The following is a 27,836-nucleotide window of genomic DNA, read 5'->3' on the forward strand; positions in this document are numbered from 1 at the left end:
ACACACACACACACACACATATATAAATACATACATATGCAATTTATATACATATATATGTATGTATGTATATATATATACATATATATATATATATATATATATATATATATATATATATATATATATATATTAGTGCTTCCAACCTTACTTAGTGCTTCCACTATTCTGTCCGTCTCATTATAATGTCGTCAAATTCATTTCAGTTGTCCATAACAATGTCGTCAAATTCACTCAGATATTCAAGTTATTCAATTTTAATTTTTATCACATAGTCACTTATCTCTGCCTTAGATTAGCTGACCGAAAACTCTTATTTCTCAATTCTATATTTCTACCACTTACTGTCTCTATGAGACATAAATCCCAAAAGAGTATCTCTCTATTGCCCTCGTGCTCTGGCCTAACCCTCTCTCCTTTAGTCTGTCTCTCTCGATCCCACTCTCTCTCTCTCTTTTCTCCTCCTCTTTCGATTAACCCCTTGCTTCGCCAGGGCTATAAAACTAGCGCGCGCACCCCAAATTCCCCCACTAGACCTAAATACCTTTGCAGCAATGGCTGTCGTGCACCCGCCCTCTCACCCCCCCACCAGTACCGGAAGTTCCTACCTTCTCCACCGGTACCGTAAGTACTTGGCTGTCTCCCATAAACACTTCTAAAGGCTTCACGCCATTCCCCCCTACCCCCACTTAGGGTTCATCTCCTATGTAAGGTAGCGATCATATGGTGCAAAATACGATAGTGTAGTAGATGCAGGTTGAAATGAATGCTACTGATTGTTTATGAATTCTGCAAAATGCAAGCTTTCTTTTAAGGTACGTGACGCTGCTGTTCCCCGCCCCAGGGTCTCACAGGCCCATACCTCCCACACCCTCAGGGTTGGCACTCTCAACGTCGGCACACTGAAAGGTAGGTCTGGTGAGATTATTGAGATGCTTGAACGGAGATGTGTCAATATCTGCTGCCTCCAAGAAGTAAGGTGGAGAGGAGGTTCCACTAGGTTCCTCACAGGCAAAGAACACAGGTACAAGATTTTCTGGGCAGGGAACACAGACGGGGTCGGCGGCGTGGGTATACTTCTTGCAGAGAAATGGGTGGATAAGGTAATCGAGGTGGTTAGAGTATGCGATAGAATACTTAAGATTAGATTAGTCCTTCACCATGAGTTAGCAACCATTATCTCGGCCTATGCCCCTCAGCCCAGGCTACCCAACGGACAGAAAGACCAATTTTATGACACCCTCCTGCAGACTACCTTGTCCACGAATGACAGGGACCTTTTCTTTGTGGCTGGTGACTTCAATGGGCATGTTGGACAACATTCAGGGGGCTTTTATGGCGTACATGGAGGCTATGGTTTTGGTTCACGCAATGAAGAGGGAACCAGGCTGCTGGAGTTCTGTGATGCAAATGACCTTATGGTTTGCAATACTAACTTCAGGAAACCTGCCAGTCACCTAGTCACCTACCGTTCTGGCAGACACACTAGCCAAATCGACTACATCCTCACCAGGAAAAGGGAAAGATGGCTGCTTATAAAAGCCCAAACCTTTCCTGGCAAAGAATGTACCCCACAACATAGACTAGTAGTTAGTGACTTCAGGATTAGAGCTAAGTGGTTGCCCAGAAGACGACCAGCATGGAGGAGAAGGGTCTGGAAGCTCAAAGATCCTGCGAATGGACAGAGATTTAGAGACTTATTATTCAAAGCCTTTGACGAAATAGAGGGGGATATAGCTTCACATGATGTAGAAGACAACTGGAGGTTTCAACAGGACAACCTGCTGAGGGCCACTGACCAGATCTGTGGATGGTGCAAAGTCCCCTCTCGACCCAATATAATGTAGTGATGGAACAATGTTATTGACAGAGACATTAGGGAAAAGAAACAGGCTTGGAAGGACTGGAAGAACGGTGGTAGCAGGGAATTGCATCAGACTGCTAGAAGGGAAGCTAAGCGACAGGTTTATTTAGCCAGAGGGGAAGCAGAAGAGAAAAAGTTTGCCAATGTTATGTGCTGTGAGGAACAAAGACTTGAGGTATATCGTGACAACTAATTAGGGAACGAGTCACTTTAGATGAGATGCAGTTTGGGTTCGTGCCAGGGAAAAGTAACACTGATGCTATATTTCTGGTAAGACAGTTGCAGGAGAAATACCTAGCCAAAGATAAACCTCTGTACCTAACTTTTGTTGACATGGAGAAAGCCTTTGACAGGGTCCCCCGATCCCTTATCTGGTGGTCATTGAGGAGACGAGGGATAGAAGAATGGTTAGTGAGAGCTGTGCGAGCCATGTACAGAGACGCTGTCAGTAAGGTGAGGGTTGGCAACGAGTACAGTGAAGAATTCCGGGTAGAGGTAGGAGTCCACCAAGGTTGAGTCCTCAGGCCCCTCCTATTTACAATAGTCCTCCAGGCGATAACAGAGGAATTCAAGAGGGGATGCCCGTGGGAGCTCCTCTATGCTGATGACCTTGCACTAATTGCTGGGTCACTATCAGAACTAGAGGAGAAGTTTCAGGTGTGGAAGCAAGGATTAGAATCGAAGGGCCTTAGAGTCAACCTAGCTAAAACCAAAGTCCTAATAAGTAGGAAGGTAGACAAAACCACAAAGCCCTTCAGGTAGATGGCGCTGCTCGATCTGTAGAAAAGGCGTAGGTAGAAACTTTATAAGATGTACCCAGTGGAAGCTATGGACACATAAGATGTGCAGCAATATCAAAGGTAGGTTAACTAGGAAGTTAGTTTTTATATGTGGCAGATGTTCAGGAGCAATACTATAAGACCCAAGTTAAAAACATTCCCAACAATTCAATTTCTCTGGTTGACATTAACACACCTACCCCCAATAGGGACCTTAATTCCCACATTTTAGAGCTCCATGAGCAAAATACTTTTTATATGTTCCATAAGACTGGAATTTTGGAATCTGTGCATAAAGATCAGTAGTATGGGAAATATGTGGCATGATTAGAATTTTTTATGGTGTGTAAAGAGGGAAAGAACCCTCAGGGAAAACAAACAATCAGACTTTTACATTGCGTGATTCCAGTTTCCTGGACAGTTGTCATCATGGTTGTTTTGTCATTGTCATTTCATTTGTACATTGCATGCATGTATCACACGAGTGTACATTTCATTTCTTTCATTTTTCTTTGTGTGTGTTTTGTGCTACATCTTGTGGGTGGTTTTCAGTGGCCATCCTGCCTCAGGCGTTCTAACAGATTTCATATTATCGTGCGTTTCCGCACTGGCAAGGTAGCCCTGTAGTAACGCCGTGCGCATGCGTGGAATTAAACAACCAAGCGTTCCCGCTTCTATTCTATCTCTTTCTCGGTCGGCCGGCCATGAGCATGGACGTGTCAAGCAGTGTCTCCAACATTCCAACCTGGAGACAGTCTCTTTCTTGCTGGCCAGCAATAGAGCATGGACGTGTTTAGCTGTCACTCTCCATCTTTCGGAGTTACACTCGACAGCTCGCTTACATCTACATAACAATGTCTCAACAACTATGCTCACACACACAGAAGCTGTAACAATAAACAAGAGCTAAAGATATATATATTTACCACCTGAATAAATGTTGTTTAGGTTGATAGTCCGGAGTTCAGCATTCCGTTATATTCTTAATATTATATAGGAAAGTCAGGTATACATCTAATGATGGATAACCCACTTTCCTATAAGGTCATACAGGATCTCTGTCTAGTAGCTAGATCACTTTTAGTAAATGTTGATTTAACCCCTCCCCTTAACATTTCTGGCTTTCTCCATAAGTCAGGAAAAAAATCTATTCGTTTTGAGGACAGGGAGTCGCTTCTTGTATATCTGTATATATAGTTGTATTGATATTTTCTCTTGTAGAAATAGCAGTCAAATCCCTTTAAATCACACATTATACTGGGTAATGTCTGAAGGAAATATCTATAGTGTGACTCAGCTTGTTAGAAATAACGTCCAAATCTCCCTCTGACATTAAACATAGGAGATGAAAGAGAGAGACAAAGAGAGTAGAATGAGAGAGGGAGGAGGACATATAATGAGGGAGTGAGAAAGAAGGTGCTACATGGAGGGATCGATGGAATAACTACAAGGCTTAACAAAAAAATGAGGGGTGTTCATTAACGATGTCCTATCACCCACCCACTTCCAGTTATTGCAGGAAACAGAACTTGTACAGGTAGAATCCTACATGTCTCTACACGTCACATTGTAAATTGCAGCTTTCCACTAGAATTCGTTTGTCTTTTTTGGCTGCTGAAGTGCACTAAGCAGTTATAATGGAGGCAGTTGAATGCAGATCAATGATCAGGTTCTTTATACTTGAAAGGTCGTACACCAAATGAGACTTTTGATGAGATGAAAGAAGTTTATGGTGACGATGCACCATCATACGACATAGTCAAGCACTAGCATCACCAGTTCAAATGGGGCTGGACATTGGTGGAAACAGTTGGACAACCACATTCTTTATATTCTTATCATGATTCTGCACCATCCCTCTGTACACCACTATAAATTGTATTCCTAGTTTTGCTGTTTATATCTGGTCATAACCTACACAATATACAGTTCCTGTCAGTACAGAGAGTTCTTTCGAATGGATTTTATGGCAGTTCCTGGCCTTTCTTCCTGCTTCAGTCAGTGGATTCAATTTACCCGAGGTTTTTCTAAATTAATATGTTAGTTCTCCTCCAAGGCTAGCATTGATGAACATGATGTTTTGGTACGTTTGGCCATCATACCATGAGCTGGCCTTCCCTATCTTCCTCTTCGTCCCTTCTATACTATGCCATGATTTACTCTTGTCTAGCAGGCAGATCCCATTTGCATCATTCTCTATGATGGTCTTGAGTTTTGTCACGGCTCCTTTGTCCACCCTGATCCTTTCTCTTTGACTGTCCCTGGAGAACTGCAAGCAGTAGATGAAGTACTGTATGTGTCTCTTCAATTCCGTTGGGTCACACATTTAGGACTCCTTTCTCATAACCCTTATCAAGTCCGATATCAGGATATTGAACTTAGTATCATCCACATTTGTTGTATTCTGTGGCACAGGGATCTGGAGGCCATGGGTTTGGCATAGTATGAATGGAGAATCTGAACTTTGCTATTTCTAGTTTCCATCTACAGTTGAGTGTCCAAAACATGTAGTTTGTAGTTGGGGTGCTTATTAGGGTCATCTATTGTTCGTTAACACCCTGTTAGATGGGATTAGCTATTTGCTGGATGCTCTTCATGGTGCTTGCTTCTAGTTCATAGATGTTATCTTGTGGAAGTGTTTTTACTACTTTCTTGAAATCATTAACATAGCGAGAATACATGGTTAGGATTATGGAGTTCTCTGCAGAGCGTTCTTGGAATCTCTTATCCCACCATACCATAAAGAGGTTGGCCACATGCCCTCTTCCTAGGCATATATTTTTTCATTGAACTCAAACATTTGATACTTTAGAATAACTTTGGTACTAGCAACTATCATGTAACATTTTCTCACCTGGTCATAGTTTTCTGGAGTCCTTATGCCTCTGATCCACCTTTTCCATCTGTCCATAAGGGTATTCTTGGCCATGGGGTGATGGTAGGGTGTCTACCTGTTTTCGGTTGACTGGGGCAGAAGCATGAAGAATCTTGCAAAAGCAAACACATAAACAGAGAAAATAGGTTGTGCTTTATTGAGTGACTAAATGACTAAATCTTTTTGAAGAGAGAAAACATCAGGTGAGTTTTATTTCAAATGATTGTTTTCGGGTTAGATCACAGTGACGTCAGTCTTTCTGTACAAGTAAATGTGTGCCCAAGCACATCTGCACACACACACACACTTTTACTTAGACATAGACACAGGCGTCATTGTGGCCTGACCCAAAACTGATCATTTCAAATAAAATCTCACCTGATGTTTCTTCTATTCAACAAGTATTAATCATTTCATTTAATAATGCACAACAACCAGTTTTTTTTTTTTCCTTTTCGTGTATTTAATTTGTTTATTATTTTGACCTTTTGCAATTTCTATTCATGTGTATATGCATCAATGTGTGTGCATATATGTATGAGTGTGTGCAAACAGCTGCGTGTGCATGTGTGTGTGTGTGTGGGTATGCAACACACCCATGAAGACTTGGGAAGACGAGAAGACTGCATGAAAAGAAATCTGATACACCCTCCACCCCACCAAAGAAAGGAGAAGACTTTGGAAATTGCTTTTAAATAAGAAACTCAGTCTGTCTGTCTGTCTGTCTGTCTGTCTATCTGTCAATGTATAAATATATCTATTTGTGTGTGTGTGTATATATGGTGGTGCTCCAGCATAACCACAGCTGCATGGCTGAAATGAGTAAAAGAATAAAACAATAGTATATATGTATACAGATATACATATTTAGATACACACACACACACACACACACACACACATATATAAATACATACATATGCAATTTATATACATATATATGTATGTATGTATATATATATACATATATATATATATATATATATATATATATATATATATATATATATATATATATTAGTGCTTCCAACCTTACTTAGTGCTTCCACTATTCTGTCCGTCTCATTATAATGTCGTCAAATTCATTTCAGTTGTCCATAACAATGTCGTCAAATTCACTCAGATATTCAAGTTATTCAATTTTAATTTTTATCACATAGTCACTTATCTCTGCCTTAGATTAGCTGACCGAAAACTCTTATTTCTCAATTCTATATTTCTACCACTTACTGTCTCTATGAGACATAAATCCCAAAAGAGTATCTCTCTATTGCCCTCGTGCTCTGGCCTAACCCTCTCTCCTTTAGTCTGTCTCTCTCGATCCCACTCTCTCTCTCTCTTTTCTCCTCCTCTTTCGATTAACCCCTTGCTTCGCCAGGGCTATAAAACTAGCGCGCGCACCCCAAATTCCCCCACTAGACCTAAATACCTTTGCAGCAATGGCTGTCGTGCACCCGCCCTCTCACCCCCCCACCAGTACCGGAAGTTCCTACCTTCTCCACCGGTACCGTAAGTACTTGGCTGTCTCCCATAAACACTTCTAAAGGCTTCACGCCATTCCCCCCTACCCCCACTTAGGGTTCATCTCCTATGTAAGGTAGCGATCATATGGTGCAAAATACGATAGTGTAGTAGATGCAGGTTGAAATGAATGCTACTGATTGTTTATGAATTCTGCAAAATGCAAGCTTTCTTTTAAGGTACGTGACGCTGCTGTTCCCCGCCCCAGGGTCTCACAGGCCCATACCTCCCACACCCTCAGGGTTGGCACTCTCAACGTCGGCACACTGAAAGGTAGGTCTGGTGAGATTATTGAGATGCTTGAACGGAGATGTGTCAATATCTGCTGCCTCCAAGAAGTAAGGTGGAGAGGAGGTTCCACTAGGTTCCTCACAGGCAAAGAACACAGGTACAAGATTTTCTGGGCAGGGAACACAGACGGGGTCGGCGGCGTGGGTATACTTCTTGCAGAGAAATGGGTGGATAAGGTAATCGAGGTGGTTAGAGTATGCGATAGAATACTTAAGATTAGATTAGTCCTTCACCATGAGTTAGCAACCATTATCTCGGCCTATGCCCCTCAGCCCAGGCTACCCAACGGACAGAAAGACCAATTTTATGACACCCTCCTGCAGACTACCTTGTCCACGAATGACAGGGACCTTTTCTTTGTGGCTGGTGACTTCAATGGGCATGTTGGACAACATTCAGGGGGCTTTTATGGCGTACATGGAGGCTATGGTTTTGGTTCACGCAATGAAGAGGGAACCAGGCTGCTGGAGTTCTGTGATGCAAATGACCTTATGGTTTGCAATACTAACTTCAGGAAACCTGCCAGTCACCTAGTCACCTACCGTTCTGGCAGACACACTAGCCAAATCGACTACATCCTCACCAGGAAAAGGGAAAGATGGCTGCTTATAAAAGCCCAAACCTTTCCTGGCAAAGAATGTACCCCACAACATAGACTAGTAGTTAGTGACTTCAGGATTAGAGCTAAGTGGTTGCCCAGAAGACGACCAGCATGGAGGAGAAGGGTCTGGAAGCTCAAAGATCCTGCGAATGGACAGAGATTTAGAGACTTATTATTCAAAGCCTTTGACGAAATAGAGGGGGATATAGCTTCACATGATGTAGAAGACAACTGGAGGTTTCAACAGGACAACCTGCTGAGGGCCACTGACCAGATCTGTGGATGGTGCAAAGTCCCCTCTCGACCCAATATAATGTAGTGATGGAACAATGTTATTGACAGAGACATTAGGGAAAAGAAACAGGCTTGGAAGGACTGGAAGAACGGTGGTAGCAGGGAATTGCATCAGACTGCTAGAAGGGAAGCTAAGCGACAGGTTTATTTAGCCAGAGGGGAAGCAGAAGAGAAAAAGTTTGCCAATGTTATGTGCTGTGAGGAACAAAGACTTGAGGTATATCGTGACAACTAATTAGGGAACGAGTCACTTTAGATGAGATGCAGTTTGGGTTCGTGCCAGGGAAAAGTAACACTGATGCTATATTTCTGGTAAGACAGTTGCAGGAGAAATACCTAGCCAAAGATAAACCTCTGTACCTAACTTTTGTTGACATGGAGAAAGCCTTTGACAGGGTCCCCCGATCCCTTATCTGGTGGTCATTGAGGAGACGAGGGATAGAAGAATGGTTAGTGAGAGCTGTGCGAGCCATGTACAGAGACGCTGTCAGTAAGGTGAGGGTTGGCAACGAGTACAGTGAAGAATTCCGGGTAGAGGTAGGAGTCCACCAAGGTTGAGTCCTCAGGCCCCTCCTATTTACAATAGTCCTCCAGGCGATAACAGAGGAATTCAAGAGGGGATGCCCGTGGGAGCTCCTCTATGCTGATGACCTTGCACTAATTGCTGGGTCACTATCAGAACTAGAGGAGAAGTTTCAGGTGTGGAAGCAAGGATTAGAATCGAAGGGCCTTAGAGTCAACCTAGCTAAAACCAAAGTCCTAATAAGTAGGAAGGTAGACAAAACCACAAAGCCCTTCAGGTAGATGGCGCTGCTCGATCTGTAGAAAAGGCGTAGGTAGAAACTTTATAAGATGTACCCAGTGGAAGCTATGGACACATAAGATGTGCAGCAATATCAAAGGTAGGTTAACTAGGAAGTTAGTTTTTATATGTGGCAGATGTTCAGGAGCAATACTATAAGACCCAAGTTAAAAACATTCCCAACAATTCAATTTCTCTGGTTGACATTAACACACCTACCCCCAATAGGGACCTTAATTCCCACATTTTAGAGCTCCATGAGCAAAATACTTTTTATATGTTCCATAAGACTGGAATTTTGGAATCTGTGCATAAAGATCAGTAGTATGGGAAATATGTGGCATGATTAGAATTTTTTATGGTGTGTAAAGAGGGAAAGAACCCTCAGGGAAAACAAACAATCAGACTTTTACATTGCGTGATTCCAGTTTCCTGGACAGTTGTCATCATGGTTGTTTTGTCATTGTCATTTCATTTGTACATTGCATGCATGTATCACACGAGTGTACATTTCATTTCTTTCATTTTTCTTTGTGTGTGTTTTGTGCTACATCTTGTGGGTGGTTTTCAGTGGCCATCCTGCCTCAGGCGTTCTAACAGATTTCATATTATCGTGCGTTTCCGCACTGGCAAGGTAGCCCTGTAGTAACGCCGTGCGCATGCGTGGAATTAAACAACCAAGCGTTCCCGCTTCTATTCTATCTCTTTCTCGGTCGGCCGGCCATGAGCATGGACGTGTCAAGCAGTGTCTCCAACATTCCAACCTGGAGACAGTCTCTTTCTTGCTGGCCAGCAATAGAGCATGGACGTGTTTAGCTGTCACTCTCCATCTTTCGGAGTTACACTCGACAGCTCGCTTACATCTACATAACAATGTCTCAACAACTATGCTCACACACACAGAAGCTGTAACAATAAACAAGAGCTAAAGATATATATATTTACCACCTGAATAAATGTTGTTTAGGTTGATAGTCCGGAGTTCAGCATTCCGTTATATTCTTAATATTATATAGGAAAGTCAGGTATACATCTAATGATGGATAACCCACTTTCCTATAAGGTCATACAGGATCTCTGTCTAGTAGCTAGATCACTTTTAGTAAATGTTGATTTAACCCCTCCCCTTAACATTTCTGGCTTTCTCCATAAGTCAGGAAAAAAATCTATTCGTTTTGAGGACAGGGAGTCGCTTCTTGTATATCTGTATATATAGTTGTATTGATATTTTCTCTTGTAGAAATAGCAGTCAAATCCCTTTAAATCACACATTATACTGGGTAATGTCTGAAGGAAATATCTATAGTGTGACTCAGCTTGTTAGAAATAACGTCCAAATCTCCCTCTGACATTAAACATAGGAGATGAAAGAGAGAGACAAAGAGAGTAGAATGAGAGAGGGAGGAGGACATATAATGAGGGAGTGAGAAAGAAGGTGCTACATGGAGGGATCGATGGAATAACTACAAGGCTTAACAAAAAAATGAGGGGTGTTCATTAACGATGTCCTATCACCCACCCACTTCCAGTTATTGCAGGAAACAGAACTTGTACAGGTAGAATCCTACATGTCTCTACACGTCACATTGTAAATTGCAGCTTTCCACTAGAATTCGTTTGTCTTTTTTGGCTGCTGAAGTGCACTAAGCAGTTATAATGGAGGCAGTTGAATGCAGATCAATGATCAGGTTCTTTATACTTGAAAGGTCGTACACCAAATGAGACTTTTGATGAGATGAAAGAAGTTTATGGTGACGATGCACCATCATACGACATAGTCAAGCACTAGCATCACCAGTTCAAATGGGGCTGGACATTGGTGGAAACAGTTGGACAACCACATTCTTTATATTCTTATCATGATTCTGCACCATCCCTCTGTACACCACTATAAATTGTATTCCTAGTTTTGCTGTTTATATCTGGTCATAACCTACACAATATACAGTTCCTGTCAGTACAGAGAGTTCTTTCGAATGGATTTTATGGCAGTTCCTGGCCTTTCTTCCTGCTTCAGTCAGTGGATTCAATTTACCCGAGGTTTTTCTAAATTAATATGTTAGTTCTCCTCCAAGGCTAGCATTGATGAACATGATGTTTTGGTACGTTTGGCCATCATACCATGAGCTGGCCTTCCCTATCTTCCTCTTCGTCCCTTCTATACTATGCCATGATTTACTCTTGTCTAGCAGGCAGATCCCATTTGCATCATTCTCTATGATGGTCTTGAGTTTTGTCACGGCTCCTTTGTCCACCCTGATCCTTTCTCTTTGACTGTCCCTGGAGAACTGCAAGCAGTAGATGAAGTACTGTATGTGTCTCTTCAATTCCGTTGGGTCACACATTTAGGACTCCTTTCTCATAACCCTTATCAAGTCCGATATCAGGATATTGAACTTAGTATCATCCACATTTGTTGTATTCTGTGGCACAGGGATCTGGAGGCCATGGGTTTGGCATAGTATGAATGGAGAATCTGAACTTTGCTATTTCTAGTTTCCATCTACAGTTGAGTGTCCAAAACATGTAGTTTGTAGTTGGGGTGCTTATTAGGGTCATCTATTGTTCGTTAACACCCTGTTAGATGGGATTAGCTATTTGCTGGATGCTCTTCATGGTGCTTGCTTCTAGTTCATAGATGTTATCTTGTGGAAGTGTTTTTACTACTTTCTTGAAATCATTAACATAGCGAGAATACATGGTTAGGATTATGGAGTTCTCTGCAGAGCGTTCTTGGAATCTCTTATCCCACCATACCATAAAGAGGTTGGCCACATGCCCTCTTCCTAGGCATATATTTTTTCATTGAACTCAAACATTTGATACTTTAGAATAACTTTGGTACTAGCAACTATCATGTAACATTTTCTCACCTGGTCATAGTTTTCTGGAGTCCTTATGCCTCTGATCCACCTTTTCCATCTGTCCATAAGGGTATTCTTGGCCATGGGGTGATGGTAGGGTGTCTACCTGTTTTCGGTTGACTGGGGCAGAAGCATGAAGAATCTTGCAAAAGCAAACACATAAACAGAGAAAATAGGTTGTGCTTTATTGAGTGACTAAATGACTAAATCTTTTTGAAGAGAGAAAACATCAGGTGAGTTTTATTTCAAATGATTGTTTTCGGGTTAGATCACAGTGACGTCAGTCTTTCTGTACAAGTAAATGTGTGCCCAAGCACATCTGCACACACACACACACTTTTACTTAGACATAGACACAGGCGTCATTGTGGCCTGACCCAAAACTGATCATTTCAAATAAAATCTCACCTGATGTTTCTTCTATTCAACAAGTATTAATCATTTCATTTAATAATGCACAACAACCAGTTTTTTTTTTTTCCTTTTCGTGTATTTAATTTGTTTATTATTTTGACCTTTTGCAATTTCTATTCATGTGTATATGCATCAATGTGTGTGCATATATGTATGAGTGTGTGCAAACAGCTGCGTGTGCATGTGTGTGTGTGTGTGGGTATGCAACACACCCATGAAGACTTGGGAAGACGAGAAGACTGCATGAAAAGAAATCTGATACACCCTCCACCCCACCAAAGAAAGGAGAAGACTTTGGAAATTGCTTTTAAATAAGAAACTCAGTCTGTCTGTCTGTCTGTCTGTCTGTCTATCTGTCAATGTATAAATATATCTATTTGTGTGTGTGTGTATATATGGTGGTGCTCCAGCATAACCACAGCTGCATGGCTGAAATGAGTAAAAGAATAAAACAATAGTATATATGTATACAGATATACATATTTAGATACACACACACACACACACACACACACACATATATAAATACATACATATGCAATTTATATACATATATATGTATGTATGTATATATATATACATATATATATATATATATATATATATATATATATATATATATATATATATATTAGTGCTTCCAACCTTACTTAGTGCTTCCACTATTCTGTCCGTCTCATTATAATGTCGTCAAATTCATTTCAGTTGTCCATAACAATGTCGTCAAATTCACTCAGATATTCAAGTTATTCAATTTTAATTTTTATCACATAGTCACTTATCTCTGCCTTAGATTAGCTGACCGAAAACTCTTATTTCTCAATTCTATATTTCTACCACTTACTGTCTCTATGAGACATAAATCCCAAAAGAGTATCTCTCTATTGCCCTCGTGCTCTGGCCTAACCCTCTCTCCTTTAGTCTGTCTCTCTCGATCCCACTCTCTCTCTCTCTTTTCTCCTCCTCTTTCGATTAACCCCTTGCTTCGCCAGGGCTATAAAACTAGCGCGCGCACCCCAAATTCCCCCACTAGACCTAAATACCTTTGCAGCAATGGCTGTCGTGCACCCGCCCTCTCACCCCCCCACCAGTACCGGAAGTTCCTACCTTCTCCACCGGTACCGTAAGTACTTGGCTGTCTCCCATAAACACTTCTAAAGGCTTCACGCCATTCCCCCCTACCCCCACTTAGGGTTCATCTCCTATGTAAGGTAGCGATCATATGGTGCAAAATACGATAGTGTAGTAGATGCAGGTTGAAATGAATGCTACTGATTGTTTATGAATTCTGCAAAATGCAAGCTTTCTTTTAAGGTACGTGACGCTGCTGTTCCCCGCCCCAGGGTCTCACAGGCCCATACCTCCCACACCCTCAGGGTTGGCACTCTCAACGTCGGCACACTGAAAGGTAGGTCTGGTGAGATTATTGAGATGCTTGAACGGAGATGTGTCAATATCTGCTGCCTCCAAGAAGTAAGGTGGAGAGGAGGTTCCACTAGGTTCCTCACAGGCAAAGAACACAGGTACAAGATTTTCTGGGCAGGGAACACAGACGGGGTCGGCGGCGTGGGTATACTTCTTGCAGAGAAATGGGTGGATAAGGTAATCGAGGTGGTTAGAGTATGCGATAGAATACTTAAGATTAGATTAGTCCTTCACCATGAGTTAGCAACCATTATCTCGGCCTATGCCCCTCAGCCCAGGCTACCCAACGGACAGAAAGACCAATTTTATGACACCCTCCTGCAGACTACCTTGTCCACGAATGACAGGGACCTTTTCTTTGTGGCTGGTGACTTCAATGGGCATGTTGGACAACATTCAGGGGGCTTTTATGGCGTACATGGAGGCTATGGTTTTGGTTCACGCAATGAAGAGGGAACCAGGCTGCTGGAGTTCTGTGATGCAAATGACCTTATGGTTTGCAATACTAACTTCAGGAAACCTGCCAGTCACCTAGTCACCTACCGTTCTGGCAGACACACTAGCCAAATCGACTACATCCTCACCAGGAAAAGGGAAAGATGGCTGCTTATAAAAGCCCAAACCTTTCCTGGCAAAGAATGTACCCCACAACATAGACTAGTAGTTAGTGACTTCAGGATTAGAGCTAAGTGGTTGCCCAGAAGACGACCAGCATGGAGGAGAAGGGTCTGGAAGCTCAAAGATCCTGCGAATGGACAGAGATTTAGAGACTTATTATTCAAAGCCTTTGACGAAATAGAGGGGGATATAGCTTCACATGATGTAGAAGACAACTGGAGGTTTCAACAGGACAACCTGCTGAGGGCCACTGACCAGATCTGTGGATGGTGCAAAGTCCCCTCTCGACCCAATATAATGTAGTGATGGAACAATGTTATTGACAGAGACATTAGGGAAAAGAAACAGGCTTGGAAGGACTGGAAGAACGGTGGTAGCAGGGAATTGCATCAGACTGCTAGAAGGGAAGCTAAGCGACAGGTTTATTTAGCCAGAGGGGAAGCAGAAGAGAAAAAGTTTGCCAATGTTATGTGCTGTGAGGAACAAAGACTTGAGGTATATCGTGACAACTAATTAGGGAACGAGTCACTTTAGATGAGATGCAGTTTGGGTTCGTGCCAGGGAAAAGTAACACTGATGCTATATTTCTGGTAAGACAGTTGCAGGAGAAATACCTAGCCAAAGATAAACCTCTGTACCTAACTTTTGTTGACATGGAGAAAGCCTTTGACAGGGTCCCCCGATCCCTTATCTGGTGGTCATTGAGGAGACGAGGGATAGAAGAATGGTTAGTGAGAGCTGTGCGAGCCATGTACAGAGACGCTGTCAGTAAGGTGAGGGTTGGCAACGAGTACAGTGAAGAATTCCGGGTAGAGGTAGGAGTCCACCAAGGTTGAGTCCTCAGGCCCCTCCTATTTACAATAGTCCTCCAGGCGATAACAGAGGAATTCAAGAGGGGATGCCCGTGGGAGCTCCTCTATGCTGATGACCTTGCACTAATTGCTGGGTCACTATCAGAACTAGAGGAGAAGTTTCAGGTGTGGAAGCAAGGATTAGAATCGAAGGGCCTTAGAGTCAACCTAGCTAAAACCAAAGTCCTAATAAGTAGGAAGGTAGACAAAACCACAAAGCCCTTCAGGTAGATGGCGCTGCTCGATCTGTAGAAAAGGCGTAGGTAGAAACTTTATAAGATGTACCCAGTGGAAGCTATGGACACATAAGATGTGCAGCAATATCAAAGGTAGGTTAACTAGGAAGTTAGTTTTTATATGTGGCAGATGTTCAGGAGCAATACTATAAGACCCAAGTTAAAAACATTCCCAACAATTCAATTTCTCTGGTTGACATTAACACACCTACCCCCAATAGGGACCTTAATTCCCACATTTTAGAGCTCCATGAGCAAAATACTTTTTATATGTTCCATAAGACTGGAATTTTGGAATCTGTGCATAAAGATCAGTAGTATGGGAAATATGTGGCATGATTAGAATTTTTTATGGTGTGTAAAGAGGGAAAGAACCCTCATCTGCAATTTTGATGAAATTCGAATCATAGGTATTCCAGTTCCTTACAGAAAATATAACAGAAAAGTCTCATTCTTCAATTGCATGTAACATGGGCAACGCTGGGTATCTCTGCTAATATATATATATATATATATATATATATATATATGAATGCATACATATATACATGTGTGTGTGTGAAATATAAATATATATATATATATATATATATATATATATATATGTATATATATATATATACATATATATACACATACATATATAGGCTGGTCGTATAAAAGAACACATAAAACCTAAAGGAAACTGAAAATGAAATAATCTAATTTAATGAGGGTTTTCGAAGGGATCATAAATAAATGGCTCTAGATACACATAAAAGGCATCTATAAATTACTCTTGCAATTTGGAAAATTAAGGGAAACATGAACCCTAAAGAGACCGATAGAATAAGGAATAAATTGTGGTGGTTGATTTCTTTGACTAAAAATTCTTCAAGGCTGTGCCCCAGCATGGCCGCAGTCAAACGGGTGAAGCAAGTAAGAGATAAAAGATATGTGTGTGTGTTTGTGTACAACTGGGTTATGAAAGACATAAAAGTGTTTTTGCGAAGGACATTGAATCCGTATGCATAGTTCATGGCACCCAAGTGATGTCAAGACATTTCAACAGAACAGGAAAACAGTTTCTGACAGATGCAAAAGTTTCACAGGAATTCATTAACTCAACATTGACTAAAGAGTGTTGCTTGAAATATGTGTTCTGTTTAAAGATGTATTATATTTAATAGGTTTCTGTACACAGACATGCAAAGACCTTTGCTGTGTAGATTCTCTCAGGAAGGGAATTCTCCTTACAGGAAATGCTTGTGAGAAGCCCCCCTCCACTGGGCTATATATACCTGTCTGCATAGATATGTATAATTGTGTGTGTGTGTGTGTGTGTGTGTGTGTGCATCATCATCATTTAAGGGCTGCCATATGCCACACCACCAGATACTTTAAGCATTTCAGTGGTGATTCTTGAGGGGCCAGGGGCTTTCCTGGTCTTCATACGTCTCGTGGTTTTATCTACCATGCTGCTGTCTATTCGGATTGCTGGTCCCTCTGTTGGATCCACATTAGAGAGACTCTCCTGTACACACACACACACACACATTTATATGTGTGTGTGTGTATGTCCAGATGCATGGCTCAGTAGTCAGAGCATCGGTTCCACAATCATGAGATAGTGAGTTCGATTCCCAGAGTGGGCTGTGTGTTGTGTCCTTGGGCAAGACACTTTATTTCACATTGCTCCAGTTTGCCTTTCCGTTGGATAAAATCGGTGGTGTGGAGAGGGATGGTTTGCTTGCCTAGCCCGAGGGGTGGGGGTCATTCGATAGCTAAAACCGTGCAAAGTGAATTGTGACCAGTGATGTGTAGCAACATTGGATAGTCTTGTCGGTCACGTGATCGGTCCGTTTGTATGCATGTATGTATGAATGTGTGTGTGTGGTTGATTCAATTCTGAGCAAGAGAAAAGATTTATGAAATTCATGGACAATACATTGTTTTTTGATTTTGTAAGCATGTCAATGGGGGGGTTAGACATATGGAATTCAAAACAGGGGCCGAATGTTGCTGCTGGAAAGATGGTGGATAATCTTGCAGCTGTCTACAAAGTCAGTTTTGCTGGACATCACCAACCTACGCATACACACACACAGAGTTGAGTGAGGGAAATCTCTGTATGGTTGTAAGACCAGCTATAAATAGTAGCTACATAACCCTCAAATACAGAAATATGCAAATATACTGAAACACACATATAGCATATGTGTGTGTGTGTGTAACATAACACATTTATGTGTGTGTGTAACATAACGTGTGTGTGTGTGTAACATAACACTATGTGTGTGTATGTTAGTGTATGTGTGTGTGCACCCCCAGTTTGAAATTCACCAGTTTACTTCTACAAACTTCAGTCTGACATTTCAAATCAGGATAGAAATTGTTGAAATATTTGCAAAAAACCCAAAATAAAGAAACAGGTTAGAAATTCATTGTTGCAGAACCGAATAAGAGAGCAGAGTGTGTAAGCCAATATTATCTTGAATAACATCGATGGACAACGTGACTGCCATCTTAGGTGAGGTAGGATCATTTCACTGTATCAGTTTACCCCAGGCGTTTCCATTTATTGTCTCGTTTAAGAAAGGTGATCTTGAATAAAGTTAAGGATTGTCAACCTTGATGGTTGTGGTGGTGACTGTGGTAGTGGTGTGTGTGTGAGATATTGTTGGTGTTGTTGTTGCTGTCATGTCATTTCCCCCAAGCTTGTTGATCAAGTCAGTGAATGCTAGCTACAAATTTGTTGTTCTGCGTGTGATTTGAGTGAGGTTTAGCTACTTTTTCTAATAGTCCATGATGGTAGCAAATTGACAGCTTTGTAGTAATTGTTCTGGCTGTCTGTGCTCTGAGATCAAATTCTGCTGAAATCAGATTTACTTTTCATTCCTTCAGGATCAATAAATAAAATACAAGACATACCTACCTCACCATGGCACTGCTCTCATTCCATTAAGGGCCCAAGGCAAGGCATTTGACTAAATTGTGGAGGTGGCCAGAGTAGAAATTGGCAACGTGGTGTTGACATTGGTGCTAGTGGTGGTGGTCATGGTACCTGTCAGAGGGAAAGGTTGGTATTAGTCTAGTTATAGCAGTTTAGCCCCAACTCAGCCCTGATCCATCAAATCTAGAAGCCAAGACATTCCAGCCATGACGTACTATTTGGGCTAACTTTACGCAGCATCTCGCCAGACTGGAAAATATTAAGTACCAGTAATATGTTGGTACTATTCTGCTCACGTAATTTTTAGGTTTTGGGGTAGTAAGATTTGGCAAGAGAAATCGAAATTTGATGGCACCTGTGCCCACCGTCGCCATTCTGGCGCTTGTGCCCGCGGCATGCCTAAGGACATTCGAGCCAGATTGTTGCCAGTGCCCTTGGACTGGCTCTTGTGCGGGTGGCACATAAAATACATCATTTTAAACGTGGCCATTGCCAGTACCACCTGACTGACCTTCATAGGATTTTCAAGCGAGATCGTTGCCAGTGCCCCTGGACTGACTCTTGTGCGGGTGGCACATAAAATACACCATCTTGAGCATGGCCGTTGCCAGTACCGCCTGACTGGCCTTCTTGCCGATGACATGTAAAACCACCCACTACACTCTCTGAGTGTTTGGCGTTTCGGAAGGGCATCCAGCTGTAGATACTCTGTCAAATTCTGTGCGTGAAAAAAACCAGCAAGCCAAGTGAGATCTAAATCTAAGGCCTCAGCCAGTCCACTTAGGCATACCTTCCTTCATTGGACACTAAACTCCACTTGCAAAAATCTGTTGAGGCAAGTGAAATCGAGATCGAGTTAAATTGGACACGAAACTCATTTTGCGAAGACTTATTGGGGCAAGCGAAAGTGAATTTGTGATGGCACCTGTGCCCAGCATCGCCTTTCTGGCACTTGTGCCCACGGCATGTGTAAGGACTTTCGAGCGAGATCGTTGCCAGTGCCCCTGGACTGGCTCTTGTGTGGGTGGCACATAAAATACACCATTTTGAGCGCGGCCGTCACCAGTACCGCCTGACTAGCCTCCGTAGGATTTTCGAGCGAGAGCGTTGCCAGTGCCCCTGGATAATCTTGTGGCTGTCTACAAAGTCAGTTTTGCTGGACATCACCAACGTACGCATACACACACAGAGTTCAATGAGGGAAATTACTGTATGGTTGTAAGACCAGCTATAAATAGTAGCTACATAACCCTCAAATACAGAAATAAGCAAAGATACTGAAACACACACATAGCATATGTGTGTGTGTAACATAACACATGTATGTGTGTGTGTGCACCCCCAGTTTGAAATTAACCAGTTTACTTCTATAAAGTTCAGTCTGACATTTCAAATCAGGATAGAAATTGTTGAAATATTTGCAAGAAACCCAAAATAAAGAAACAGGTTAGAAATTCATTGTTGCAGAACCGAATAAGAGAGCAGAGTGTGTAAGCCAATATTATCTTGAATAACATCGATGGACAACGTGACTGCCACCTTAGGTGAGGTAGGATAATTTCACTGTATCAGTTTACCCCAGGCGTTTCCATTTATTGTCTCGTTTAAGAAAGGTGATCTTGAATAAATTTAAGGATTGTCAATCTTGCTGGTCTTGACGGTTGTGGTGGTGATTTTGGTAGTGGTGTGTGTGTGTGTGATATTGTTGGTGTTGTTGTTGATGTCATGTCATTTCCCCCAAGCTTGTTGATGAAGTCAGTGAATGCCAGCTAGAAATTTATTGTTCCACGTGTGATTTGAGTGAGGTTTAGCTACTTTTTCTAATTGTCCATGATGGTAGCAAATTGACAGCTTTTCAGTAATTGTTCTGGCTCTCTGTGTTCTGAGATCAAATTCTGCTGAAATCAGATTTACTTTTCATTCCTTCAGGATCAATAAATAAAATACAAGACATACCTACCTCACCATGGCACTGCTCTCATTCCATTAAGGGCCCAAGGCAAGGCATTTGACTAAATTGTGGAGGTGGCCAGAGTAGAAATTGGCAACGTGGTGGTGACATTGGTGCTAGTGGTGGTGGTCATGGTACCTGTCAGATGGAAAGGTTGGTATTAGTCTAGTTATAGCAGTTTAGCCCCAACTCAGCCCTGATCCATCAAATCTAGAAGCCAAGACATTCCAGCCAAGACATACTATTTGGACTAACTTTACACAGCATCTCGCCATACTGGAAAATATTAAGTACCAGTAATATGTTGGTACTATTCTGCTCACGTAATTTTTAGGTTTTGGGGTACTGAGTTAAGTTATGGACACTGCGTTACATTTTCTGATTAATTAGCTTGCATTACGTGGATAAATGTGTATATACATACATGTAATCATATATAGGTAAATATATATATATATATATATATATATATATATATATATATATGCATACATAAATATATACGTAAATATATATATATATATGTATGTATGTATTTACATGTATATATGTGTGTGTTTGTGTGCGTGTGTGCGTGTATGCAAATAATATATAATAAACTTTTCCATTCTCAAGTTTTCAACTAATACATGTGCTCCTTGTTCCTACACCTGTCTTTTATTTTCTGTAAATTTGAACTATATATCTGTTTTTGTGATTGGATGCATGGAAAGATGGACAGACGGACGGATGCAGAGACAGACAGTTAGACAGTCTCTCTACAGAAGGAGAGTGTTACTTTTCACTCCCCTCCTCTCTTGTTAAATAGGATCATATTCGGAATAGGCAGAGTGAATGCACAAGGAAGTAGGAGCACCTGCCTAATGAAGGGGCACAGAAGACTGGGCAGGGTGTGTGGATAGAGAGAAGGGAGAGGTGTGATCCCTAAGAGAGTGAGGGCAGATGGACTGGGTGTTATGGAGAGTGTAACAAGGGAGGGGGAGAGATATAGGAGTGTCTCAGGGGACCATGGTATGTCTGTAAGGGCATTAAGAGTGAATATGTGTGAGGTGGCATATGAGGGAGAGTGGAGGGGCATGCAGCAGGAGGAGAGGAAAGTGTTGAGAATGGGTTGGAGGAACATTGTATTAGGGGAAGGCATGGGCGTAAAGAGTGTGACTGTATGTACGGGTGGGTGTGTGTGTGTGTATATATATATATATATATATATATATATATATATGTGTGTGTATATATATATATATATATATATACACACACACACACACACACACATGTATATATATATATATATATATACATATATACACAAGCACAAATGGCAAATTAATTTATTTTCACATTAATACAGAAACTTGAGTGTAGGGGTAACTATAGAAATATTTTTATTTTTCATTCCCTTTGAAATTACTCTTGTGGTTTGGGCTTTAACTGCCCTCTCTTTTGTGTATAAATGCGCACACTAATTTGTTTATATATTATATATATATATATATATATATATACATACATACATACATACATACATACATATTCGAGGTATTTCGTGTTGCAAGACAGTGTAGGAGAGAGAATAGTGATGTTGTAGGAGAGAAATGTGTTTGCATGGATGATGGTACGCTTGCACTAAATGAGGCTGCAAAGAAAGAGATCTGGAGATGCCACTACGATAGATTGCTTAATAAAGAGAATGAATGGGAGAAAGAGAGCCTGCCGTATGTCGACCCAACAGAGGGACCAGCTATCCGAGTTGACAGTACCAGGGTAGATAAAGCAATTAAGAGTATGAAGACAGGGAAAGCCCCCGGCCCATCAGGAATCACTGCAGAGATGCTCAAAATATCTGGCAGTGTTGGCTACAGCCTAGTCACCCGTATTATGAACCAGGTGATACACGAAGGAGTCATACCCAATGACTGGTGTAGCAGCACCATAGTCAACTGCTACAAAGGTAAAGGTGACGCTTTAGATACAAATAATTACAGAGTCATCAAGCTGTTAGATCAGGTTATGAAAGTTACGGAGAGGGTCATAGCCCAACTAATTAGGGAGCGAATCAATTTAGATGAGATGCAGTTTGGGTTCGTGCCAGGTAAAAGCACCACTGATGCCATATTTCTAGTGAGACAGCTGCAGGATAAACCTCTGTATCTGGCCTTCGTTGACATGGAGAAAGCCTTTGACAGGCTCCCCCGATCCCTTATCTGGTGGTCAATGAGGAAACTTGGGATAGAAGAATGGTTAGTGAGAGCTGTGTGAGCCATGTACAGAGATGCTGCCAGTAAGGTGAAGGTTGGAAATGAGTACAGTAATGAATTCCGGGTAGAGGTAGGGGTCCACAAAGGTTCCCTCCTCAGCCCCCTCCTATTTATCATAGTCCTCCAGGCGATCACAGAGGAATTCAAGACAGGATGCCCCTGAGAGCTCCTCTATGCTGATGACCTTGCACTAATTGCGGAGTCACTATCAGAACTAGAGGAGAAGTTTCAGGTGTGGAAGCAAGGACTAGAATCGAAGGGCCTTAGACTCAACCTAGCAAAAACCAAAATCCTAATAAGTAGGAAGGTAGATAAAACACAAACCCCTTCAGGTAGATGGCCCTACTCAGTATGCAGTAAAGGAGTAGGTAGTAACTCTATAAGATGTACCCGGTGCAAGCTATGGACACATAAGAGGTACAGCAATATCAAAGGCAGATTAACTACAAAGTTAGTTTTTGTATGTGGCAGATGTTCAGGTGCAATAAACACTGTAAACAAACAGGAAACAACTTCTATCTCTTTCCAGGGAGAAAAACTAGAGGTAGTCGATAGCTTCCGCTATCTGGGTGACCAAGTTAGTAGTGGGGTGGCTGCGCTGAAAGTGTAGCTGCTAGAATAAGAATAGCCTGGGCAAAGTTTAGAGAGCTCTTACCTCTGCTGGCGACAAAGGGACTCTCACTCAGAGTAAAAGGCAGACTGTATGACGCATGTGTACGAACAGCCATGCTACATGGCAGTGAAACATGGGCTGTGACTGCTGAGCAGATGCGTAAGCTCGCAAGGAATGAAGCCAGTATGCTCCGCTGGATGTGTAATGTAAATGTGCATACCCGTCAGAGTGTAAGTATCTTGAGAGAAAAGCTGAACAGAAGAAGCATCAGCTGTGGTGTGCAAGAGAGGCGATTGCGCTGGTTTGGACATGTGATGAGAATGAATGAGGATAGCTGCGTGAAAAAGTGCCACACCCTAACAGTTGAGGGAACCCGTGGAAGAGGTAGGTCCAGGAAGACTTGGGCTGAGGTGGTGAGGCAAGACCTTCGAACATTGGGCCTGACTGAGGCGATGACTACTGACCGAGACCTTTGGAAATGTGCTGTGCATGAGAAGACCCGGCAAGCCAAGTGAGATCGTTGCCAGTGCCCCTGGACTGGCTCTTGTGCGGGTGGCACATAAGATGTACCATCTTGAGCGTGACCGTTGCCAGTACCGCCTGACTGGCCTTTGTAGGGTTTTCGAGCGAGATCGTTGCCAGTGCCCCTGGACTGGCTCTTGTGCGGGTGGCACATAAAAGACACCCTTTCGAGCATGGCCGTTTTCGTGCGGGTGACACGTAAAAGCACCCACTACACTCTCTGAGTGGTTGGCGTTAGGAAGGGCATCCAGCTGTAGAAACTCTGCCAAATTAGATTGGAGCCTGGTGTTGCCATCTGGTTTCACCAGTCCTCAATCAAATCGTCCAACCCATGCTAGCATGGAAAGCGGACGTTAAACGATGATGATGATGATGTATATGTATGGGTATATGTATATATGTGAGTGTGTGTGATTTTCTCTATATGTGTTAGTATGTATGTATATATATATATATATGTGTGCATGTGTTTATTTATGTATATGTATATATGTGTGTTTATGTGTATATGTGTGTGTATGTTGTGAGTATATATGTATATACTTGTGCATATATGTATGTATATATGTGTATATGTATGTATATATGTATGTATATATGTGTATATGTATGTATATAGGTATGTATATTAGTATGTGTATGTCTATATGTATATATATGTATGTGTGAGGGCGTGTGTTGGTGTGTATTTGTTTATACTATTCCTTCTTTACTAATTGTAGTAGTTATAATTTATATTTATTGGTAGGTTAATATTTTAGTGAGTTTAAGGATTTAAAATTGTAATGACACTACGATTTTTATAAGATTAAATTAATAGTAGTATTTTACCTTATTTCATACATATTATTTAATTTATGTTTCTTAGTCTTATTATTTAAAATTTATTATTTCTTAGAATTTAAAGTTCATTAATATGTTTTATAATATAGCTCGGTTTTTTTTTACGATGTAAGTTATATAAAGTTTAAATCTTTCATTCATGATTTTAAGAATAATTTTTTCATTCATGTTTTTATATTCTATTCTCTATCTTAACGTAGTATTTTCACGCGACCTCTTTCTAATAAATGCTCTACTTCTGAGTTTAACGTCTACGACTTTATATCATTGTTTGAAACAAATATATATTTTTGTATTTTAATATTATTCAATTGATTTTTAATGATAATTTTAATCGATACCTTATTTAACACAAAATTATTTAGAAGTAAGAGTATCATTTTAGCCTAAACTAAGACTTCGATTTGATTAGGGTTAAAATATTTTCAATTAATATTGTTTAATATTTCTTTCTATTTTATGCGATAAATAACTAGTCTTTTTATTTAATTTCTTTGATTATACAATATCGTTAATTGTTTTATTATGACTTAAGTTATATAAAGTTTAATCTTTCATTCATATTTTTAATTCTATTCCTATTCTTTACGCAATATTTTCACTAGACTTCTTTGAAATAAACGTTTGTAGTCTAAAATATTCTAGCTTAAACTATTGCATCGTTTAGATATGTGCTAATTCTATCTTTATTATTTTAACACTAAACTTCGTCCAAATTGTATTTTAAACGAAAAATTCGTTAAGTTGGTTTTTGAATATAATATACCTGTTAGCTTATATTATAATGGACGTAGGTTTGATAATGGAATGTTTATTATTTTGATATTTTTAATATTTTTCTATCTTTATATAATAAGTATCTTATATACATTCATTTGGTATTTATTGTTGCATGATATCTACATTCTTTTATTATTATAACTAGCAGAAATACCCGGCGTTTCCCGGGTTAAAGAGAATAATGAAATCTAAAAACGCCGTCTAGACTACGCATCATCTTTATATATAGAGATATATATAGACACACACACACGCACCCAAACACACGTATATATATGTATATCAATATAAATATATGTATATCAATATAAATATATGACAGTCAATATAAATATATGAAAGTCATGTACATACTTTCTTACTGTTGTGATTATAACACCTCGTTGTAAACAATGTTCCTTGTTTTCCCTTGTGGAGAATATGCAAATAGGTTTTTTTTGCTGCCACTCTTGAGCAGCCAACATACAGTTGTCCATGTGAGAAGCAGGGCTCTTCCAAGAGAAGACCAGCTACAGACAGTGTTTGACCCTGAGATTTGTTTATGGACATGGCAAAAGTCACACGAAGGGGAAATTGTAGTCTTCTGAATGTAAAAGGAATGTCTGCTCCTGATGGAGTAAGAGGAATTCTTGGAATAAAGACGTCATCCCCTTTTGCACATTCAGAAAGAATGGTAGCCTCGATAACGTGTGACATCATTTTCTTTATAACGAGTCGTGTTCCATTGCAAAGTCTTGGTGGTTCCTGATTGCGGAGCAGCATAACAGGCGTTCCAACTTTAAGTGATAATATGTGGGGAGGTAGTCCTGGAGGCTCCAACGAATTGAGAAATTCAGGAGGATAGTTCACCACTTCATTTGTATCTGGAACTGTATCAACAGACTTGTAAGTTTGAAGATTGCCGGGAAGAGAATGCATCAGCTGTTGATTAATTTTTGTAACAGCTACGTTTTTTGGAGCTAATATTGCTCTTTCACACAGCCAATTGTGATTTTGGTAGTTTTGTTTAAAGTTGGGAAAGACTTTGTGTTTGAGGTCATCTACAGAATTAACAACAGAACAAAATAGCCATACTTCTATTTCTTCTGCAGCATCGAGAGGCACCTTGCCATCACCAATTGTGAAAATGTCCTGTGCGAATTTTTTGGACATTTGGTCGCCGTGTAGCTGAGCTCTCATGTTAGTGTTAAGAGTGAGGATAGTAACATGATGCCACAGGGTAGAGGACTTTAGGCATGCTTGGACCTCATCTGCTCTAGTGCCTTTTGGAATGACAGGAAGAGTTTGCCTGAAATCACCTGACAACAGAAGCGTAACACCTCCCATTGGAGCGTGACAGTCTCGGATGTCTTTCAGGGCTCTATCTAATGCTTCCAAAGCTCTCTTGTGAGCCATGGTGCATTCATCCCAGACAATTAAATGACACCTTTTAAGTACCTGCCCCTGATCTGAGCTTTTGGTGATGTTGCATGAAGGCATCTCGGATGCTGCTAAATTTAGAGGGAGTTTAAAAGTCGAGTGTGCTGTCCTGCCACCGGGTAACAAAGTAGCTGCAATCCCAGAGGAAGCCACAGCTACTGCAATGTCCTGATGCTGCCTAACTTCTGCAAGGAGAAGCTTTGTTATAAATGTTTTCCCTGTCCCTCCAGGAGCATCGAGGAAGAAGATTCGTCCATCACGTTGGCGTACACTGTTAATAATAGTTGTGTAGGCCTGTAGCTGGTCCGGAAGTAATTTATGCTTGTTTTCAGCAATGTAGTTTGAAAGCGCTTGAGTGTCGTAAGAGGTTTCACGAATGACGGCAGTGGGAAGGCTATTTGACCCTGACCTGAATGTCTGTGGCAGGCTATATGTGGACAATTCATTACCACCCAGTGTAGCAATTCTGTCTTCAGTGTCAATGAGAGTTTTATTGATAAGTAAGTTGTATTTCACTGTGGTGGTAGAGAAATGAGAATGAGATGTAAGTGGACAAAATTTTAGAGATAGCAGTTAAGTAGTGCTGTAGTCGTGTTGGGTTCTTAGAACTGTCGTTAGGGTAGGAAGGTTAGAGTTGAATTGGATGACAATATATTTGACTTGACAGGGTAGCATGTGGTTAATGTCTGTTACCATCTTCCATTATATCGTCGTGAGAATTAATTTGTATTTACCTGCCGTGGTACTTAAATGAGAATGAGATGTAAGGAGACAATGTTTTGGAGAGTCCAGTTGGAATTGACATCAGTGTTTTTGTTTCATTTTTGACACGTAATACTTAAATAGTGGAAGAGATATAATGTTGCTGTGGACTGGAAGTATGCCATAGGTTAGAAATTGGTTTTGATTAAAACACAAGTAAGGCATGTGTAAAATTTGAATGAAATTGGTTGTGTAGTTCTCGAGTGTTAGGGATTCACAGACAGACAGACAGACAGACAGACACACACACACAAACATTCCAAATACATGTAGGATTGCTCACCATACAGGTGACAGACACAGCTGTAAGATGCATTACGG

The 27,836-nt window shown here is 40.9% G+C and overlaps 1 protein-coding gene and 2 long non-coding RNA genes across 9 annotated transcripts in view; 1 reads left to right on the forward strand and 2 right to left on the reverse strand.

Annotated features, from left to right (window-relative positions):
* The window catches only part of LOC149129289 (uncharacterized), a 100,281-nt gene that overhangs the window by 18,223 nt on the left and 54,222 nt on the right, over window positions 1-27,836 (forward strand). The window lies entirely within an intron of this gene.
* Window positions 713-15,952, reverse strand: LOC149129290 (uncharacterized). Its single transcript, XR_016240089.1, has 2 exons — window positions 11,901-15,952; window positions 713-5,630 (listed from the first exon to the last, which is right to left on the reverse strand). It is a non-coding gene; the product is annotated as an uncharacterized LOC149129290 (long non-coding RNA).
* LOC149129291 (ATP-dependent DNA helicase PIF1-like) lies at window positions 9,552-27,498 on the reverse strand. Of its 2 annotated transcripts, none has more exons than XM_089346620.1 (4): window positions 25,689-27,498; window positions 20,328-20,456; window positions 18,350-18,478; window positions 9,552-12,033 (listed from the first exon to the last, which is right to left on the reverse strand). In XM_089346620.1, exons 1-2 carry the CDS (start codon window positions 26,811-26,813, stop codon window positions 20,448-20,450), a joined length of 1,134 nt encoding a protein of 377 aa, XP_089202746.1. In that variant the 5' UTR covers window positions 26,814-27,498; the 3' UTR covers window positions 9,552-12,033; window positions 18,350-18,478; window positions 20,328-20,447. The 2 variants fall into 2 exon arrangements, with proteins under 2 accessions (XP_089202746.1, XP_089202747.1); XM_089346621.1 differs by having other exon boundaries at window positions 18,346-18,478.

Source organism: Octopus bimaculoides, unplaced genomic scaffold (assembly GCF_046866305.1).
Source record: "Octopus bimaculoides isolate indiv1 unplaced genomic scaffold, ASM4686630v1 contig76, whole genome shotgun sequence".
NCBI classification, from domain to species: Eukaryota; Metazoa; Mollusca; class Cephalopoda; order Octopoda; family Octopodidae; genus Octopus; species Octopus bimaculoides.